We start from the raw sequence: 20,728 nt of genomic DNA, 5'->3' as shown, positions 1-20,728 counted from the left end.
CGGGTTAGGGGTAAAACCTCATTTCGTTCCACTTCAGTACTTTTAGCTGCCTTCCTAATTTTTTTTTCTTTCGGAGGGAACAGCTGCCATCCCCGCCTTTTTTTTTCAACGTTCAGCGTGGCACTTGCCAACATAAATATTTGCAACAGTCAGCTATTCTTATAGCTGGCCACCCTTAATTTTTTTTTAGTGATACTTTTCTAGACCCATAAGTTCGTAGTCATTAGATTTTCGCCTGCTTAGATAGAATAATTCCAATTTTTTTTTTCGACCTGCGTCACCACTCCCGCCCGGCGCGCCGCATTGTTTCTCATTCGAAATCTCTGTTCCACCTTCAGCTATTTAGCTGCCTTCCTATGGTCGAAGGGAACAGCTGCCATCGCCCTTTTTTTTACAACGTTTCTCAGCTGCAAAACTTGCCCAACATAAATATTTGCAACAGTCAGCTATTTTTATAGCTGCATTCCCTTAATTTTTTATGCTTTTTCTAGACATAAGTCGTAGTAAGATTATCCGCTAACTGACTTAGATATAGAATAATTCCAATATTTTTTTCAGACTGCCGGCTTGTTATCAATCGTTAAAAACTCTTTTTGTTCCACCTTCAGCTACTTTTAGCTGCCTCTCCTAATTTTTTCCCGTTCGGGAACAGCTGCCATCGCCTTTTTTTTTTTTCAACGTTCAGCTGCAACTTGCCAACATAAATATTTGCAAACAGGTCCAGCTATTTTTATAGCTGCATCCCCTTAATTTTTAGTTGTGGCTTTTCTAGACCATAAGTCGTAGTTGAGATTTCGCCTGCCTTAGATATAAGCTGCTTAGAAAAGAATAATTTCCAATTTTCTTTCAAGCTGCGCATTGTTTCATTCGTAAATCTCTTTGTTTCCACCTTTCAGCTACTTTTAGCTGCCTTCCTATTTTTTTTCGTTCGGGAACGCTGCCATCGCCCCTTTTTTTTTTTCAACGTTCAGCTGCAACTTGCCAACATAAATATTTGCAACAGTCAGCTATTTTTTTATAGCATTGCATCCCTTAATTTTTTTTAGTGGCTTTTCTAGACATAAGTCGTAGTTAGATTTCGCCTGCTTAGATATAGAAATAATTCCAATTTTTTTCAAGCTGCCGCATTGTTTCATCGTAAAACTCTTTTTGTTTCCACCTTCAGCTTACTTTAGCTGTCCTTCCTAATTTTTTTCGTTTCAGGGGGACACAGCTGCCATCGCCTTTTTTTTTTTCAACGTTTCAGCGTGCAACTTGCCAACATAAATATTTTGCAACAGTCAGCTATTTTATAGCTGCATCCCTTAATTTTTTTAAGTGGCTTTTCTAGAACATTTAAAGTCCGTAGTTAGATTTCCCTGCTTAGAATAAAATAATTCCAATTTTTTCAGGCTGCGCATTGTTTCATTCGTTTTTAAACTCTTTTGTTTTCCACCTTCAGCTACTTTAGCTGCCCCCTATCCTAATTTTTTCGTTCGGGGAACAGCTGCCATCGCCTGGTTTTTTTTTTAGTTCAGCTGCAACTTTGCAACATAAATTTTGCAAACAGTCAGCTATTTTATTAGCTGATCCCTTATTTTTTTTAGTGGCTTTTTCTAGACATAAGTCGTAGGTTAGATTTCGCCTGCTCTAGATATAAGAATAATTCCAATTTTTTTTTCAGCTGCGCATTGTTTTCATCGTAAATCTCTTTTTTTCACCTTCAGCTACTTTAGCTGCCTTTCCTAATTTTTTCGTTCGGGGGAATACCAGCTCACATACGCTTTTTTTCAACGTCAAGCTGCAACTTGCCCACACTCGATATATTTGCACAGTCAGCTATTTTATAGCTGGCATTCCCCTTAAATTTTTTTTAGGGCTTCTAGACATAGAGTCGTAGTTAGATTTTCGCCTGCTAGATATTAGAATATTTTCCAATTTTTTATTCAGCTGCGCATTGTTTCATTCGTTAAAAACTCTTTTGTTTCCACCTTCAGCTACTTTAGCTGCCTTCCTAATTTTTTTCGTTCGCGGGAACTGTGCTGCCATCGCCTTTTTTTTTTTCAACGTTCAGCTGACAACTTGCCAACATAAAAATTGCACAGTCAGCTATTTTTATAGCTGATCCCTTAATTTTTTTAGTGGCTTTTCAGACATAAAAGTCGTTAGTTTAGATTTCGCCTGCTTAGATATAAGAATAATTCCAATTTTTTCAGTCTGCGCATTGTTTCATCGTAAATCTCTTTTGTTTCCACCTCAGCTACTTTAGCTGCCTTCCTATATTTCGCGGGGACAAGCTGGCCATCGCCTTTTTTTTCAACGTTCAGCTGCAACTTGCCAACATAAATATTTGCAACAGTCAGGCATTTTTATAGCTGCATCCCTTAATTTTTTTAGTGGCTTTTCTTAGACATTAAGTCGTAGTTTAAGATGTTCGCCTGCTTAGATATAGGAAATAGATTGCCAATTTTTTTGTCAGCTGCGCCATTGTTGCGTCATTCGTAAAACTCTTGTTGTTCCCACCTCTTACTAGCGTCACTTTTTAACTCTTTCGGCTCTCAATTTTTTTTCGTTCGGGGAACGCTGCATTCGCCTTTTTTTTTTTCATTCAGACGTTCAAGACTCTGCCAACTTGCCAGCATAAATTATTTGCAAATCTGCTATTGATATTTTAATAGCTGCATCCTCTAATTTTTTTTATCGGCTTTTCTAGTATCTATTAGTCGTTAGTTTAGACTTCGCACTGCCTTAGATATAAGATTAGTATTCCAATATTTTTGTTCAGCTGGCGCATTGTTTCATTCGTTAAAACTCTTTTGTTTTCCACTTCAGTCTACTTTTTAGCTGCTTCCTAATTTTTTTCGTTTTCGGGGAACAATGTCTGGGCCATCTTGCCTTTTTTTTTTCAACGTGGTTGGCAAGCTGCTAACTTGGCCAAGATAATATTCTAAGTTGCACAGTTCAGCTATTTTTTATAGCTGCATCCCTTTAATTTTTTTGAGTGGCTTTTTCTAGGACATAGAGTCGTAGTTAGAACTTTGCTCTTTTGATTTTCAACTTGCTTGGCTTTGTGTATCAATGAAGGGTGGATTTCGAAAGGTGTTATCCGATGAGTTTAATTTTTACTGTCATAATTTCGAATGAGGCTGGATGGGTGGCTGGTGAGGTGGAGGTTAAAGGAGAGCCACTTTAGGTGGCCATACTCCCTCATTGTCGTCTAATCCCGTTACTTAGACATAGAGTGTCGTTATGTTGTATTTTCGCCTGATTAGTGAATATTTAGTAATTAACTTTCTCATTTTTTTTTCAGCGCGCATTGTTTCATCGTGATATCTCTTTTGTTTTCCACCTTCAGCTACTTTTAGGCTTCGCCTTCCTTTTAATTTTTTTTCGTTCGGGAACAGCTGCCATTCGCGTTTTTTTTTCAACGTTCAGCTGCCAACTTGCCCACATAAAATATTTTGCAGCACAGTCAGCTATTTTTATAGCTGCATCCTTAAAAAATTTTTTTAGTGGCTTTTCTTAGACATAAGATTCGTAGTTAGATTCGCCTGCTTAGATATAAGAATAATTCCAATTTTATTTCAGCTCGCGGCATTCGATTTTCATCGTAATATCTCTTTCTTTTGCCACCTCAGCTACTTTAGCCTGTTGCCTTCCTAATTTTTTTTCGCGGTTGGGAACAGCTGCCCATCGGCCTTTTTTTCATACGTTCAGCTTGATGTAGCCCAACTGGCTCAACATTAGAATTATTGTGCAACCGCTCAGGCTTAATTTTTATAGCTGCTTGACCCTTTAATTTTTTAGTGATGGCTTTCTAGACATAAGTCGTTAGTTTACTACCCATGCCATATATTATACACGAGATTGGATTTCGCCTGCTTTAGATTATAAGAATTAATTCCAATTTTGTTCAGCTCGCATTGTTTCATCGTAAATCTCTTTTTGTTTCCACCATTCAGTACTTAGCTGCTTCCTTAATTTTTTCGTTGTCGGCATCGGGAACAGCTTGCCATCCGCCTTTTTTTTTTCAACGTTTCAGCTGCAACTCACGAGTACCGGTGAACATAAATTATTTGCAAAAACAGTCAGCTATTTTTATAGCTGCATCCCTTAATTTTTTTAGTGGCTTTTCTAGACATAAGTCAGTAGTTAGATATTCGCTTTTGATTTCAAAGCTTGCTTGCTTGATTATCAATGAAGGTGGATTCGAAAGGTGTTATCGAGAGTTAATTTATTCTGTATAAATTTTGAGAGGCTGAGGGGGCTGTGAGGGGAGGTAAAGGAGCCACTTTAGGTGAATTAGCCCTTTCATGGCAATCCACCGCTTAGACATAAGTCGTAGTTAGATTTCGCCTTGCTTAGGATTTAAGAATAATTCCATATTTTTTCAGCTGCGCATTGTTCATTCGTAAAATCTCTTTTGTTTCCACCTTCAGCTACTTTTAGCTGCCTTCCTTAATTTTTTTCGTTCGGGGAACAGCTGCCATCGCTTTTTTTTTCAACGTTTCAGCAGCCAACTTGCCAACATAAATATTTGCAACAGTCAGGCTATTTTTATAGCTGCATCCCTTATTTTTTTAGTGGCTTTTCTAACTAAGTCCGTAGTTAGATTTCGCCCTGCTTAGATATAGAATAATTTTCCAATTTTTTTTTCAGCTGCCATTGTTTCATCGTTAAATCTCTTTTTTTCCACCTTCAGCTACTTTAGGCTGCCTTTTCTTTTTAATTTTTTCGTCGGGGACAGCTGCCATCGCCTTTTTTTCAACGTCAGCTGCAACTTTAGCCAACATAAATATTTGCAACAGTCAGCTATTTTTATAGCTGATCCCTTAATTTTTTTAGTGGCTTTTCTAGATCATAAGTCGTAGTTTAGATCTCGCCCTGCTTAGGATATAAGAATAATTTCCAATTTTTTTTTCAGCTGCCGCATTGTTTCATTCGTAAGAACTCTTTTTTTCACCTTCAGCTTACTTTAGCTTGCCTTCCTAATTTTTTTTTCGTTCGGGGAACCAGCTGCCATCGCCTTTTTTTTTCAACGTCAGGCTGGCAACTTGCCAACATTAAATATTGCACAGTCAGCTATTTTTTATAGCTGCATCCCTTAATTTTTTTAGTGGCTTTTCTAGACATAAGTCGTAGTTAGATCTCGCCTGCTTAGATATAAGAATAATTCCAATTTTTTTCAGCTGCGCATTGTTTCATCGTAAAACTCTTTTGTTTCCACCTTCAGCTACTTTAGCTGCCATCCTAATTTTTTTCGTTCGGGGAACAGCTGCCATCGCCTTTTTTTTTTCAACGTTCAGCTGCAACTTGCCAACATAAATTTTTGCAACAGTCAGCTATTTTTATAGCTGCATCCCTTAATTTTTTTAGTGGCTTTTCTAGACATAAGTCGTAGTTAGATCTCGCCTGCTTAGATATAAGAATAATTCCAATTTTTTTTCAGCTGCGCATTGTTTCATCGTAAAACTCTTTTGTTTCCACCTTCAGCTACTTTAGCTGCCATCCTAATTTTTTTCGTTCGGGGAACAGCTGCCATCGCCTTTTTTTTTTCAACGTTCAGCTGCAACTTGCCAACATAAATTTTTGCAACAGTCAGCTATTTTTATAGCTGCATCCCTTAATTTTTTTAGTGGCTTTTCTAGACATAAGTCGTAGTTAGATTTTGCCTGTTTGATTTCAACTTGCTTGCTTGATATCAATGAAGGTGGATTTTGAAAGGTGTTATCCGAGAGTTAATTTATACTGCATAATTCGAGAGGCTGAGGGTGGCTGTGAGGGGAGGTAAAGGAGGCCACTTAGGATAGCACCTTCATGCAATCCACCGTACTTAGACATAAGTCGTAGTTAGATCTCGCCTGCTTAGATATAAGAATAATTCCAATTTTTTTTTCAGCTGCGCATTGTTTCATCGTAAAACTCTTTTGTTTCCACCTTCAGCTACTTTAGCTGCCATCCTAATTTTTTTCGTTCGGGGAACAGCTGCCATCGCCTTTTTTTTTCAACGTTCAGCTGCAACTTGCCAACATAAATTTTTGCAACAGTCAGCTATTTTTATAGCTGCATCCCTTAATTTTTTTAGTGGCTTTTCTAGACATAAGTCGTAGTTAGATCTCGCCTGCTTAGATATAAGAATAATTCCAATTTTTTCAGCTGCGCATTGTTTCATCGTAAAACTCTTTTGTTTCCACCTTCAGCTACTTTAGCTGCCATCCTAATTTTTTTCGTTCGGGGAACAGCTGCCATCGCCTTTTTTTTTTTTCAACGTTCAGTTGCAACTTGCCAACATAAATTTTTGCAACAATCAGCTATTTTTATAGCTGCATCCCTTAATTTTTTAGTGGCTTTTTCTAGACATAAGTCGTAGTTAGATTTCGCCTGCTTAGATATAAGAATAATTCCAATTTTTTTTCAGCTGCGCATTGTTTCATCGTAAATCTCTTTTGTTTCCACCTTCAGCTACTTTAGCTGCCTTCCTAATTTTTTTCGTTCGGGAAACAGCTGCCATCGCCTTTTTTTTTCAACGTTCAGCTGCAACTTGCCAACATAAATATTTGCAACAGTCAGCTATTTTTATAGCTGCATCCCTTAATTTTTTTAGTGGCTTTTCTAGACATAAGTCGTAGTTAGATTTCGCCTGCTTAGATATAAGAATAATTCCAATTTTTTTTCAGCTGCGCATTGTTTCATCGTAAATCTCTTTTGTTTCCACCTTCAGCTACTTTAGCTGCCTTCCTAATTTTTTTCGTTCGGGGAACAGCTGCCATCGCCTTTTTTTTTTCAACGTTCAGCTGCAACTTGCCAACATAAATTTTTGCAACAGTCAGCTATTTTTATAGCTGCATCCCTTAATTTTTTTAGTGGCTTTTCTAGACATAAGTCGTAGTTAGATCTCGCTTGTTTGATTTCAACTTGCTTGCTTGATATCAATGAAGGTGGATTTTGAAAGGTGTTATCCGAGAGTTAATTTATACTGCATAATTCGAGAGGCTGAGGGTGGCTGTGAGGGGAGGTAAAGGAGGCCACTTAGGATAGCACCTTCATGCAATCCACCGTACTTAGACATAAGTCGTAGTTAGATCTCGCCTGCTTAGATATAAGAATAATTCCAATTTTTTTTCAGCTGCGCATTGTTTCATCGTAAAACTCTTTTGTTTCCACCTTCAGCTACTTTAGCTGCCATCCTAATTTTTTTCGTTCGGGGAACAGCTGCCATCGCCTTTTTTTTTCACGTTCAGCTGCAACTTGCCAACATAAAATTTTTGCAAACAGTGCTAAGCTGATCCTTAATTTTTTAGTGGCTTTTTAGACATAAGTCGTAGTTAGATTTCGCCTGCTTAGTATAAATAATTCCAATTTTTTCAGCTGCGCATTGTTTCATCGTAAAACTCTTTTGTTTCCACCTTCAGCTACTTTAGCTGCCTTCCTAATTTTTTTCGTTCGGGAACAGCTGCCATGCCTTTTTTTTTCAACGTTCAGCTGCAACTTGCCAACATAAATATTTGCAACAGTCAGCTATTTTTATAGCTGCATCCCTTAATTTTTTTAGTGGCTTTTCTAGACATAAGTCGTAGTTTAGATTCGCCTGCTTAGATATAAGAATAATTCAATTTTTTTTTCAGCTGCGCATTGTTTCATCGTAAACTCTTTTGTTTCCACCTTCAGCTACTTTAGCTGCCTTCCTAATTTTTTTCGTTCGGGGAACAGCTGCCATCGCCTTTTTTTTTCAACGTTCAGCTGCAAACTTGCCAACATAAATATTTGCAACAGTCAGCTATTTTTATAGCTGCATCCCTTAATTTTTTTAGTGGCTTTTCTAGACATTAAGTCGTAGTTAGATCGCTTTTGATTTCAACTTGCTTGCTTGGATATCAATGAGGTGGATTTCGAAAGGTGTTATCCGGAGTTATTATTCTGTATAATTGAGAGGCTGGAGGGTGGCTAGTGAGGGGAGGTAAAGGAGGCCACTTAGGATAGCACCTTCATGCATCAACCGTACTTAGACATAAGTCGTAGTTAGATCTCGCCTGCTTAGATATAAGAATAATTCCAATTTTTTTTCAGCTGCGCATTGTTTCATCGTAAAACTCTTTTGTTTCCACCTTCAGCTACTTTAGCTGCCATCCTAATTTTTTTCGTTGGGGGAACAGCTGCCATCGCCTTTTTTTTTCAACGTTCAGCTGCAACTTGCCAACATAAATTTTTGCAACAGTCAGCTATTTTTATAGCTGCATCCCTTAATTTTTTTAGTGGCTTTTCTAGACATAAGTCGTAGTTAGATCTCGCCTGCTTAGATATAAGAATAATTCAAAGTTTTTTTCAGCTGCGCAACTTTTTTATCTGGTAGGTAATTATTGAGTCATACGTAGTACTTGGGCTTTCCTATTAAATTCTTACTCATTGATAACTAAAACTATTGAATAAAAACACTATAAGAAGCCTAACCCCGTGGAAATAAAGCGCGACAGAGATTGAACTGAGAATATAATGGAAACACTGTCAATAGTGTCGATTCTTGAACTGAGAAGAATGAGAATTTGCTTTCCTCCTATTTACCGCAAAGAGAGTTCGTTGATCACAACCAATGCGGGTGCAAGGGGATTTGTCGCGCTTTCTTCCATAAGCGTTAGGCTTCTTATAGTGTTTTTATTCAATGCTAAAACTAAAGAGTACTCCTTTACTAAAAACTTGTTTCTTCGTTCTCAAATAAAATTTTTCCTTTTAATTTCCTATCCAAACAACATTGCGCTAGATCCGACGAGGAGAAAATCTAAGATGTTAGGTAACCATCTTGTTCAGATACACGCCGCCTTCCAAGGTAAACTGCTAATAATAATGTATACGTACTACCACGGCATGCAGAGAAAATTCATTTCGCAACTCGTTCCGACTGTCACGATTAGTATTTAGATTCCTTTTTAGTTTGAGCCATTGTAATTGTACCTATCAGCACTGTCTGAATAGTATTAGATTTCGGTGCTTACAAGAAATTTGCACCTTATGGATTCCTTTTGAATCAAAGGGCCAAAATATTCTTCATGCAAATGATCCTCAATTAAATCCTTCAAAAGTCTTCACGAACAAATTTATCTACATTTACTTTCACTTAACGATTTTATTTATATCGAATTTGACAAGGCATTTATAATTAAAATCTTCTTGAAAAATACAGGAATTTTCTTTTTGTATGGCACGCTCTATTGTCTCTACAAATCACAAGTAATGAATAATCGGGTGCATCTCGTTAAATGCATTTCATGTAACTTTGAATTGAATTGAAATCGTACCAAAACTCGCAACCCAGGTTAAGGGTAAAATAACGTAAGAGCCAGATTTCTGATTATATTAGTCTCGGGATTAAAACAGACACTTTAGTCGCTTGGCATATATTGCATGCTATTACCAATTTGCGGCATACTTTGTTTGCCTTTATTAATGCCCATCATTATGCTATTATTGTGCGGTATTTACACTCGTTATATATAAGATTAGAAATTGTGGAGGTAACATAGTACAATTGGCGCAATTTTTGGCTTGGAAACGTACGCAAGGGGTATTGACTGCACACAATAGTTATCGAAAATTTCTCAAGTCTTCTTGAATAAAATTATTACATTTTTTGATTGTTTATTTAACAAGTTTACATTTTTGGTATCATTGTGGCTCTCTTCAACAACATCCTACACAACTTTATCTCGAAAAGTCATTTAAATTACTACTACTACGTGCAAAAGTGATTAGTTTAAGCAGAAGAAGATTATAAGTTGCACATCTGGTAATTTGCAGTTGGTCGCACTATATTACAGACAAATTAGCGTTCCATTTTCATGGGTCTATTTTCGGTGGTTTTGAAGTAACATCAAATAGGAATATGACGCCTTCAAAATCTAAAAATAGAAGAATATCCAAGATTGTCAGTCTAATGTGGTTGCAACTTACAGTAACAAGGGTAACAATACTTAATGGTGCAAATTTTCCCACTGTAAAACGAATCGATCTTTGCGCCCTAGCCATTATTAAAATTAAGGATTTTTGAAATGGCAAATTAGTGCCTACAAAGTCAATATTGTAGCATGAAAAGGCGAGTGCTTCATTTTCGTTTAGGACTCTTTGTGTAAGAAAACAATCCCCAAAGAATAAGGCACTCGCCCCAATGAAGTATATGGACATTTTAAAAAATTCAACGGTAAACAGTGGCGCCTGCAAAAGAACATATCTACTAAAGTATATTTAATTCTATACTTACATTTGCTATGCGAAACAGAATGATGCAGATTAGAAAAGATAAGCTAAGAAAATTTACTAAAACACACTTGTTGAATACTTCCTCAGTTTCATTTGCAATTCTTGTAATGTGGTTGTGATGCATGATAATTCGCTTTAACTGTTTTTGTTGATACGGCCACGGAACGTTATTTTTGCTGACTAAATTTGAAGCGATTTTACTTATTGAACAGAACTCTTTCTTAGCATCGTCAAGTACCTCCTCGGTGCTCATTCTTAAGTATTTTAAATGCGTTTTCAATTGCAACATTATGCATATTTTGATTGCAGCCGGTCTTAAATATTCTATAACCAGGAACAATGTATTGGTAACTTGGAAAAGCAAACACGCGGTATAATTGTAATTCATCCACCTGGGCATGGAACCGTAAGGAAGGCCATTTCGATTATCTCTTAGTAACCAAACCAAAATTCCGGACGCATAAGGAGCAATTCCTAGTGCAACAGTAAGTCGACCCTTAAATTTTCTGATTACCAATATGGCATAATGGCCAGCGAAACTTACCACTACCGTCAACGGCCGCTCCAATTCAGACCGAAGCTCACTTTTCCTCTTTATTTGGTACTCCGATGAGGTCTCTAGTAAAATCAACAAATTTGTCAGTTTTGATCTGTTCATCCTCATTAATGTGAGATTAATTGCGGCTAGAAAATGATTAATCAGATACCAAGTATGGTCACAGAGTAATTAATACAATTAGTAATTCCAAACAGGTAGAAACAGTCCTCAATGTCGGTCTGAAGATTAAACTTCCGACCTACGAACATCGCACAATACAAATAAACCGCAAGTAAGTAGATACCAACAGTAACTTTTTCACTTCTGCTCATATTCTGTTTTAGTACCAGCCCCGTTCTTTTAGAAAACTTTCTAAGCTTTTTGAAAGCGACAGATAACGCGTCACTTGACATCTTCCGTGCACTAAAGTATAATGCATCTGTTTAGAACTAAGAATAAAATTGATCGGAACTGTTCTAAATTCATAAGTTATTCATACACAAGTAAGCAAAGTTGACGTGGTGTGAACCTTCCAATATGCTACTGCATTTCATCGAAGAATTCTGACTAAATAATAAATACAAAAGTGCTTGCTTACATCGTCTAACTCAATACTTTATCTAAACTTAACATAAAATTAAGGTCTAAATGAATTTACAAACTTAAACTTATCGCCTTCCTTGACAAGACAAGGTTTTCAACAAGTTACAAAATAATAGATATTAAAGATTTTATATGATTACAACAAATTGCAAATATAAAAGCTAAACGTACTAAAGTATTGGTTTGTAACTGAAGATAGATAAATCTTCGCAGATTACTTCCTTGGAAAATTTCGATTATGCCATTTTGCAACGGACCCTACGCTGCAAATAATTAATTACTTGTTTTGCCACAAATTTTATTGCTAGTGCATGAGGATGACATGGAGATGTCGAAACATTTAGCATAAATTCCATTTTTATAATTATTAGTAAAGAATGTGGGGAAGGTTTCATTTCCTTACGACTGCAAATCATTTGCTGACAATTGCGTTTGTTTTTCTATTAAATGGGAAATTGCAACCAAAAAACTGTATCATAAAAAAATTCAAAAATGCCTTTGACTAGCTCTTACGAGCTCCTATTAAACTTTCCCCCTTGTGTACGAAAGAGTCCTTTCCTGTCCTTTATTTGAAAGTTTGCTACAAATGGTCTTTTTGACTTCGTACTGTCCATCTCTTTTCTTACCTCATGGCTTCATAGTAGGAATTTGAATTACGGTTAATTTATAAGAGCACACTGTAATCGCATCTTAATTTTTTTATTTTACGGTGACAAATTATTTAATAAAATAACCCTTTAACTTGGTTTCCGTCACATAAAATAACCCTTGAACTTGGTTTCCGTCACAGTTAAATTGATGGTTTTTTTGATTTCGAAAAATAAAATTTAATTTGAATGGACACCAAATTCAATTATTAAAAGAACATTTTTTCGACTTCTTTTAAAATTTGACTGGTAGTGGTACAACAGTTCAATATTTACCCTTTACAACGGATCTTAAGTTATCGAGTAAAGTTGACAAAAATGCTTTAATACGACTAACCTTTTTATTTACAATTTTTTTCGACGAGGAAAATCTGGCATTCTTACGGCTAACATTTTTACTCGTCAATCTGGAGTAGATTTCAGATGATTTCGGGAGCGTGCACCCTTAAACCCCGCCAGCTTGCAACAGCCTCTCGGAGGCTAGGATTTGGAGATTGATTGGGTCCGCTCTCATTGTTTATTCTTTTACTAGTCGGTATAATTTGTTCCTGAAAGTACGTTTTGCATATACACATTCTAATTAACTGGGTTATTATGGTTAAATTTGAGGAAATTTCTAAGGTAAAGTTTTACACTAAACTGCCTTTTTCGTTAGCTGCACTAATGAACTTTGTTATTATGTGATTTCACGAACAGTTTTTGTTATTGTAATTTCCGTGAGTCACTTGAATTAATTTCAGCTCCTCTTTTACTTGATATCACTACGATACGGTAAAGTTTTCCAAGGAATTCGCTTACGAACGCGTTTGTTTATAATAGCAGGCTGTGTTCTTCACTGAATTGAATTTACACCATTGCGTTTCTTCCGCAAAAAAAACTTGCTAACTGGCCTTAAATTTCCTTAAACTGTTTTTCTAAACTCGGTTAATCCGAACGCTAATCTAATGGGACCTTAACTACCCCAACGCTAATCCTCGAAGTTGGTTTCAGCTCCACGGGTGCTATTCGAATCTCTTCAACCTCTATCTAGTGTCAAAACGCCTAAGTACGTACAGTAATAATCTCCTATCTGAACTCTTAAGTAATTTTTTAACGCCTACTTAATGGTGGCGTAATTAATTATCATTGGTTTGCCGGCAGACTTTTTGCCGGGCTTTCAGGACTGCCTATGAGTTTCGGAATTTGCGAAATCAGCTTATTTTTTCCCAGCTGCGTTTAGCTTGCCAAGTTGCAGAAATATCCTAATAGGACCCATTTCCAGCGTGCAATTCAACACTAAAGCCAGGAAATGGGGCGACGGATACAATTTAGAACAAATAATTCATTGACGAACGTGTGAGTAAATGTCCTTTTAATCTCCCTATTTGTGGTAAATTAGAACGTATTGTCGCAGCGATTAATTAATAATTAGTAAAAGAGCGTATACGCATAAACCTAATGGAATTAATACGTTTATTATCACAAGAACAATAATAATCATGAGGTGAAAGGAAGGGAAAAAGGCCAACGTGTTTCATTCCTCCGGCACCCCTGACTACAGGGATACCGGAGGCGGGCTGCTCAGGGCTTCCTGGTCCTCTTCAGCCAGAGAACGGGATTGTAAGGATGGGTAAAGTTAGGGATGGGAACGGAAGGAAGGGAGTTAGGGTGCTGAGGGGGAGAGTACTGCTCCAGCATTCGCCTCGTAGATTTCAACATAATGCTAGCATTATGCGAAGCTACGTATGTCTGAGGAAAACCCCCTGACAAAACCCCAAACAGAGCAGTTGGCAGCGGGATTCGAACCCACAACCTCCCGAATAGCATCGGTGAGCGCATCCACTGCGCCAGGTGCCTCGGTCATGAGGTGAAGCGCCTATCCGACAAACTGAAACTAAACTAATTAAGAAAACAACAAGATTTACTTTCTTTCTTGAATATACCTATATCTCCTGCATTTTTTGAGATATTTCACACAAATTTGAAATTTAAGTTACGCTGAAATGCTTTCATCATTTGTCATGTCAGTGATAGTGAGAATCTACACTCTACAGGGTGCTGTTTTTTCAAGGGCCATGTTTCATTTTCTCTATTATGAACTTTTTTTCGGGGCGCCACTTAACAAATAAAATTTGATTGATTTGATATTTATTTTTTATTTTATATAATCCATTTAGTGATCTTTTATATCATAGTGCAACGGGAGAAGACACTAAAGCACTTTATTATTATTAGAAAAAAAGTTCAGGGGTAAAAATGGAACATGACCAGCCTGTAGATTCTCACTACCATTGACTGTATTTTTAGGTGTTTATATCTATATACAGGCTACATTAATTGTGGGATTGTGGGTTTATTAACGCAGATATTTAAAATTCATTGTCGGCGCTTACTGAAGGACTCTTAAGGCTACAACCTAAAAATATTTTCAACGAAATTGCAATCGTGATACAGGGTGATTTATATCAATGTTGCATTTGTTTAAATAGAACCTTCTGTTATGTTTATTGCATATTTCGATTCCCTGGTTAATTTTATTGTGACTTATGTATTACACATATCTAAAATGAGTCGATTATTTTTCAAAAAGTAGATGTCCGGTTATCATAAAACCTAGAAGGCCGTGACTATGCAGTGTTACTATCTTTATGTTTAAAACAGTCGTGTAACACCACTAATAACTCAAGAACGGTCGGAGTAATGTTCATAGTCTTCTACCTATTTGTTGGATTCGTCTTCGACCCGAATATAATATAATATAATAATATGTGGAAGTTATGTTTACCGTACTTGGCACTACCTATTACTCACATAATAAATTATTGCCTTAACGAAGGCACCTTTCCAAGCGTGTGGAAAATTGCTAAAATTATCCCACTAGCTAAGGTAAGTAGTCCGAAAGAATTGAAAGACCTAAGGCCTATAAGTATTTTGCCCTGTCTCTCGAAAGTTTTAGAGAAAATCATGGTTGTTCAAATTAGACACTATGTAGATCACGAATGTGTACTTCCACAAATGCAATCGGGATTTAGAGCGGGTTACAGTTGCAATACGGCGCTTGCACATGTGACGGATACCATCATGTCGGCCATAGATAAAAATAAACTTGCCGTTCTAGTGCTTATGGACTACTCAAAGGCCTTTGATACAATTTCTCACAATGTACTCCTGGCGATTCTTGAGCATATAGGTTTTGGTACGATTGCTACAAATTTAATTAGGAATTATATATCGTCACGCTTCCAATACGTTACCCTTGAACGTGAAATTTCTCACGCGCTACCAGTGACAGTTGGTGTACCTCAAGGTTCTGTCTTAGGGCCCCTTCTATATATAATTTACACATTTGATATTATAAACTCCATCAAATATTGTACATATCATTTATATGCAGATGACACCCAATTATTACATGAATTCTTACCACATGAAACTCAAAATGCTGTATCTAATATTAATGAAGATGTGCAGGACTTGGTGGAAATATCAGAAAGACATGGGCTGAAAATTAATGCACAAAAATGTTACGTGATGTTATTTGGTAGAGCAAAAATTCGCAAACTTATAATTCCTGAAATAAAAATAAAGATTAAAGATACGCCCCTACCGCTTGTCGATAACGCTAAAAACCTGGGATTAATATTGGACACTGATTTAAGATTTAAGAAGCATGTCTCGGAACTTCTTCGCAAAGCCTACTTAAATTTAAAAACTCTGTATAACAATAGACTAATATTAAATCGCAGTTTGAAAATCATGCTTTGTGAGTCATTAGTACTATCACAATTTAGTTATTGTGATAATATATACGGCCCATGTTTGGATGCGGTAGACAGTGGAAGAATCCAGCGTATGCAGAATTCTTGCCTACAACTTATATTTGGAATAAGAAAATTTCACCGAATATCACACAAACTAAATGACATTAAATGGTTAAATATGTCTAATTTGAGAAATTATCATACAGCTTGTTTTATCCATAGAATCATTTGTAACAAAACTCCTGGGTATCTCCATGATAGAATCAAATTTAGAACTAATATTCATAATTTAAATACAAGAAGTAGAATGTTCATCTCAATCCCAATTCATAAAACAACTTTATTTAAAAGATCTTTTAGCTATTACGTCCCGAAGATATATAACTCACTCTCATCTCATATAAAATCCTCTACAATGAAAAATTTTAAAAAATATATTTGGATGTCACTGCTAGAAAAACAACATAGGTCTCTCTAAGCCCTTTTCTTTTTTTAGTTTTAATCTCATACACATAAGTGATATCGATCATTGGCTGACTAGGAACTTCGTTTAAATAAGCAAGGGTTAAGTGGAAGAACAGATAGTAGAGTTTTTAACTACCAATCTGAACTTCGCCCTTTTGAACTTAACGGTGAGCATTTCCTCTATGTCTTTTTTCTTTTTTTTTACTGCACCTGCTTTTTTGTTCACTGTTTTTTTCAATAAACGGATATTATTATTATTATATAATAGCAGGATAACTTATTATAATATAAAAAAACACGACAAAAATATATATCTAATTAAAAAGTGGTAGGTATAGATACTCGTGATTTCGATGGAAATCACGCAGTATGTAGCAATGACCAATAAACGCTTGCCGCTACTACGTATTTTTAGTGCACACATTGTAATTTTTTGCAACAAATCTTCAACATAAGTATTTTGAAACCACACCTCTTAAGACACAAATCTTCAAAGGATTTAAAATGTGCACCGTGTGATTATACAACGAAGCGGAAAAACGGGATTTCCCAAAGGCGGTACGTAGTTCGCCGGGACGGTTAGTTATAAAATATATTTTAGCTTGTAGCCTTAGGAGTCCTTGACATTGAATTTTAAATATGTGCGTTAATAAACCCACAATATTCCACCCACGCACTAATGACCCATCCTGTATATGTACTGTTAATTTGGGATTGAAGTTAGATTTCATTCATAACAAAGTGAGCACTTCTGTTTTACAAATCCAGTAAAACACATTTGTAAAAATAGTTATTTACATAAAAGTCAGGAAAATGACACATTACTGGCCCGAGGCCCTTTGGGGCCTAGTACTTTAATTTCCTAGTCAAGTAATGTCATTTTACTGACGAGTTTTGTATCAAATTTTACCCGAAATCGTAGTTTATTATAACATTTCAATTTACATATAAAATTTTTGATCAATGTCAATCTGTCAGTGATGACAGGAGTCATTATAAACATTAGAAATGTCACAAATGCGGCCGGTAAAGTGACAAGCGGCAGGAAAAGTATTCTGCTCTACCTCTGTCCTGGAAACTTAAATTTCCTGACAGAAAGTAGGCGTGAAAGTGAAGGTTTCAGGACCATTTTGGGTAAAAGTCATTAACAGTGTGTCCTATTTTGATTGAGACTACTGCAGTGTGTCTCAGCTGTTTTTTAATGATAGAGACTTGCGGTTTTCGCGACCATGTTCCACTTTTTTGTGAAACTTTTAATACCACAAACAGAATCAATCTAGCTACGTTTGTTTCTGAAGTACATTGTGAAACCTGAAAGTTTGACATTTTGGAATGTTATCTTACCTTACTACCTAAATGTAAAAACGGTTTGTTTTAGATATTTTTACGTATAATCCAGTGGCGTAGTTAAAAAGAATTGTTGGACCGCCGTTTCTGAGCTTTAACTCAATCTGGGTATCTTTAAATACAACACCGTATCTATCTTAACGTCAATTTTTTGCATTCGTTTTCCTGATTACATTGATTTATCACACAACCTATATATTTATATGTTTTATATACATAATCATCATATTTTTCAAAATTTTAAAATGGCAGGTTTCTACCGTCAGCCATTTTTGTTGATTAGTGATGGCTAAAACTAAAAAAAATATAGGTCGTGATACATCAATAATGCGAAAAAATTTACGTTAAGATATACAGGGTGTTGCATTTCAAAAATATGGGTCAAATCTCTGAAACGGTGGGCAAACACATTTCAGAGAGACGGAGTAAGCACATCAGCGAAAAAGGAAAGTTGTTTACATATTATGTACTTACAGTGTGTCCCCGGATGGACTGAACAAGAGGGAAACAATTTTTGCTTGCCTCAAAACCCCCTATTCTGAATTAAAAATCTAGATATTCCTTTTAGCAGCTGAGAAAATCACAAAAAACGCAAAATGTACAGCGGAAATTTTTCAAAGTTGCATGTTTTTGATTAAATCAGACTATCATTGTATTTTCCATGGCAACCTGATAAGCAAATCAAGTTAAAAGACACCTTAGAGCTTAAGAGAAACTCTCTACATACAAATTCTTTATAAACATTGTGGATCGTATCTTCATTGACAGAATTTATCGCTCCCGTGATTTTTTGCCATGGAAGATACAATGATAGTCTGATTTAATTAAAAACATGCAACTTAGAAAAATTTCCGCTTTATATTTTGCGTTTTTTGTAATTTTCTCAGCTGTTAAAAGGAATGTCTAGATTTTTATATTACAGAATAGGTGGTTTTGAGGCAAGCTAAAATTTTATAAAGAATGACATTTTTGCGTAAAGTTAAAATTAAAAATTTTTTCCCTCTTGTTCAGTCCATCCGAGGACACACTGTATATTTGGGCTAGCAGACTGTAAAAAACAATTTTATTTTCTTAAAGAAGTTGCGATTTTATATCCATTATTGTGTGCAACAAAGACTGTCAGAAGGGTCAATCATTTAAAGTACCCGTTTATGCGGCGGGTTTTTAGAAAAAGCTGTGCCAACTCACGTCGTTTTGTTATGATTTATCTTGCGCCATGTATTGTTTTATGGTTGATATTGGGGTATTTAAGAAGACTAGTTTTAATAATAATTACATTTTAATCTATATTGAAAATTGCTACATTTTGATGTTGACAGGTTCGACCCTATACCTACCCTTCGACTGTCTACTTACTAATTCGCAATAATCCACCTTCCTGTATGTAACTATGCAATATTGCACGGTAGAAACAGGAAGTGTGGCATAGAAAATATGCATATTGTTTTGTATATTTTTCGGTTACCACCACAGTTTGCGCTTTGGAAGAGTTAAGAAATTTTAACAATAAATTACTTTCCATATTTTGTAGAAATCGGGACAATCTCGCTTACAGACCGTTGTCCGTGGGCCGGATGGATCTGAAGTAAATCTTAAGAAGGCTTTGCTGCTGTGAAACACGTACCGTTTATTAACATATTCTCTGATTTATTGGCACCTGTTTGAATTGCATGAATTAGCTACCGAGAGACTGCGTAGATAAATTAAAACTATGCTATTTTGGTGCAATGTGCGCAATTTACACTTGAGAAATTTTGTAGGTAACAAAGAACAACTGGCAACTGGCGCAATTTTTGACTTGTAAACTTACTCAAGGGGTATGGGATGCATAAAACAGTTTACTAGAAAATTTCACAGTCATCTTAAATAAAATTATTACATTTTTTGATTGTTTAGTTAACAAGTTTACATTTTTGGTATCATCGGTGTCATGGGCCATGGCTCTCCCTCAATAACACCCTACACGACTTTATTTTGAAAAGTCAATAAATTACAAGACCCCCGTGCAAAAGTGATTAGTGTAAGCTGAAAATATTAATGAGTGGCATATCTTTAATTTGCAGTTGGCCGTAGGTGCTATATTACAAACAAATTAACGTTTCGATTCCATTTTCATGTGACTATTTTTCGCGGTGGTGTTGAAGTAACATGAAATAAGAATATGACGCCTTCAAAATCTGAAAATAAAAGAAGATCTAGGTTTGTCAATTTCATGTGGTTAATACTTACGGTAACGAGGGTAACAATATTCAATGGTGCAAATTTTCCCACTGTAAAACGAATCGATCTTTGCGCCCTAGCCATTATTAAAATTAAAGATTTTTGAAATGGCAAACTAGTGCCTACAAAGTCAACATCGTAGCACGAAAAGGCGAGTGCTTCATTTTCGGTTAGGACTCGTTGTGTGAGATAGCAATCCCCGAAGAATAAGGCACTTGCTCCAATCAAGTATATGCAAAGTTTAAAAAATTCGACGGTAAACAGTGGCACCTGCAAAAGAACATACCCACAAGAGTTTATTTAATTCCATACTTACATTTACTATGCGGAACAGAAAGATGCAAATTAGAAAAGATAAGCTAAGAACATTCACTAAAACACACTTGTTGAATACTTCCTCAGTTTCGCTTGCAATTCTTATAATGTAGTTGTGATGCACAATAATTTTATTTAACTGTTTTTGTTGATAAAGCCACGGGACGTTACTTTTACTGAGTAAATTTGAGGCGATTTTACTTATTGAACTGAACTCTTTTTTGGCATCGTCAAGCACCTCTTCGATGTTCATTCTTAGGTATTTGAAATGCGTTTTCAATTGCAACATTATGATCATTTTTATTGTGACCGGAAGAAAATACTCTATGGCGTAGAAAAAATATATAGTCACTTGGAAAAGCAAACACGCAGTATAATTGTAATTAATCCAGATGGGCATTGAACCGAAAGGCAGCTCATTTTGATTATCTGTGAATAGCCAAGTCAAAATTCCAGAAAGGTACACAGAAATTCCTAGAGCTACAGTAATTCGACCCTTAAATTATAAAATTACCAATATACCAAAATAAGCAGCGAAATTTACCATTACAGTCAACGGCCGCTCCAGTTCAGACCGAAGCTCACTGTCCCTTTTGATTTTGTACTCCGTGGACGTCTCCAGTAAA

At 36.0% G+C, this 20,728-nt stretch overlaps 2 protein-coding genes across 2 annotated transcripts; both read right to left on the bottom strand.

Moving 5' to 3' along the window:
• Positions 1-9,815: 9,815 nt before the first annotated feature.
• Positions 9,816-11,133, bottom strand: LOC116169150 (odorant receptor 85c-like). Its single transcript, XM_031485176.1, has 5 exons — positions 10,962-11,133; positions 10,772-10,911; positions 10,229-10,723; positions 9,922-10,182; positions 9,816-9,869 (listed from the first exon to the last, which is right to left on the bottom strand). The coding sequence occupies exons 1-5, from the start codon at positions 11,095-11,097 to the stop codon at positions 9,816-9,818; spliced, it is 1,086 nt and encodes a 361-aa protein (XP_031341036.1). The 5' UTR covers positions 11,098-11,133.
• An 8,276-nt stretch (positions 11,134-19,409) lies between these two features.
• Positions 19,410-20,400, bottom strand: LOC116167567 (odorant receptor 43a-like). The gene is made up of 3 exons (XM_031482958.1): positions 20,104-20,400; positions 19,797-20,057; positions 19,410-19,744 (listed from the first exon to the last, which is right to left on the bottom strand). Exons 1-3 carry the CDS (start codon positions 20,398-20,400, stop codon positions 19,688-19,690), a joined length of 615 nt encoding a protein of 204 aa, XP_031338818.1. The 3' UTR covers positions 19,410-19,687.
• Between the last annotated feature and the right edge of the window lie 328 nt (positions 20,401-20,728).

The sequence above is a fragment of the Photinus pyralis genome, unplaced genomic scaffold (genome assembly GCF_008802855.1).
Source record: "Photinus pyralis isolate 1611_PpyrPB1 unplaced genomic scaffold, Ppyr1.3 Ppyr1.4_LG4, whole genome shotgun sequence".
Taxonomy (NCBI): Eukaryota; Metazoa; Arthropoda; class Insecta; order Coleoptera; family Lampyridae; genus Photinus; species Photinus pyralis.
Note: the sequence above shows the minus strand (reverse complement) of the source record. Positions and strands in the feature narration are given on the sequence as shown.

Excerpts from the sequence above, each read along its gene's own strand:
- LOC116169150 (XM_031485176.1), bottom strand. The coding sequence starts at position 11,097 with ATGAGCAGAAGTGAAAAAGTTACTGTTGGTATCTACTTACTTGCGGTT. Across the intron at positions 10,912-10,961 it reads CCTGTTTGGAATTACTAATT|CCGCAATTAATCTCACATTA; the intron begins GTATTAATTACT and ends ATCATTTTCTAG. Across the intron at positions 10,183-10,228 it reads TTCTGTTTCGCATAGCAAAT|GCGCCACTGTTTACCGTTGA; the intron begins GTAAGTATAGAA and ends GTTCTTTTGCAG.
- LOC116167567 (XM_031482958.1), bottom strand. The coding sequence starts at position 20,400 with ATGATCATAATGTTGCAATTGAAAACGCATTTCAAATACCTAAGAATG. Across the intron at positions 20,058-20,103 it reads TTCTGTTCCGCATAGTAAAT|GTGCCACTGTTTACCGTCGA; the intron begins GTAAGTATGGAA and ends GTTCTTTTGCAG. Across the intron at positions 19,745-19,796 it reads ATATTGTTACCCTCGTTACC|ATTTTGAAGGCGTCATATTC; the intron begins GTAAGTATTAAC and ends TTTTATTTTCAG.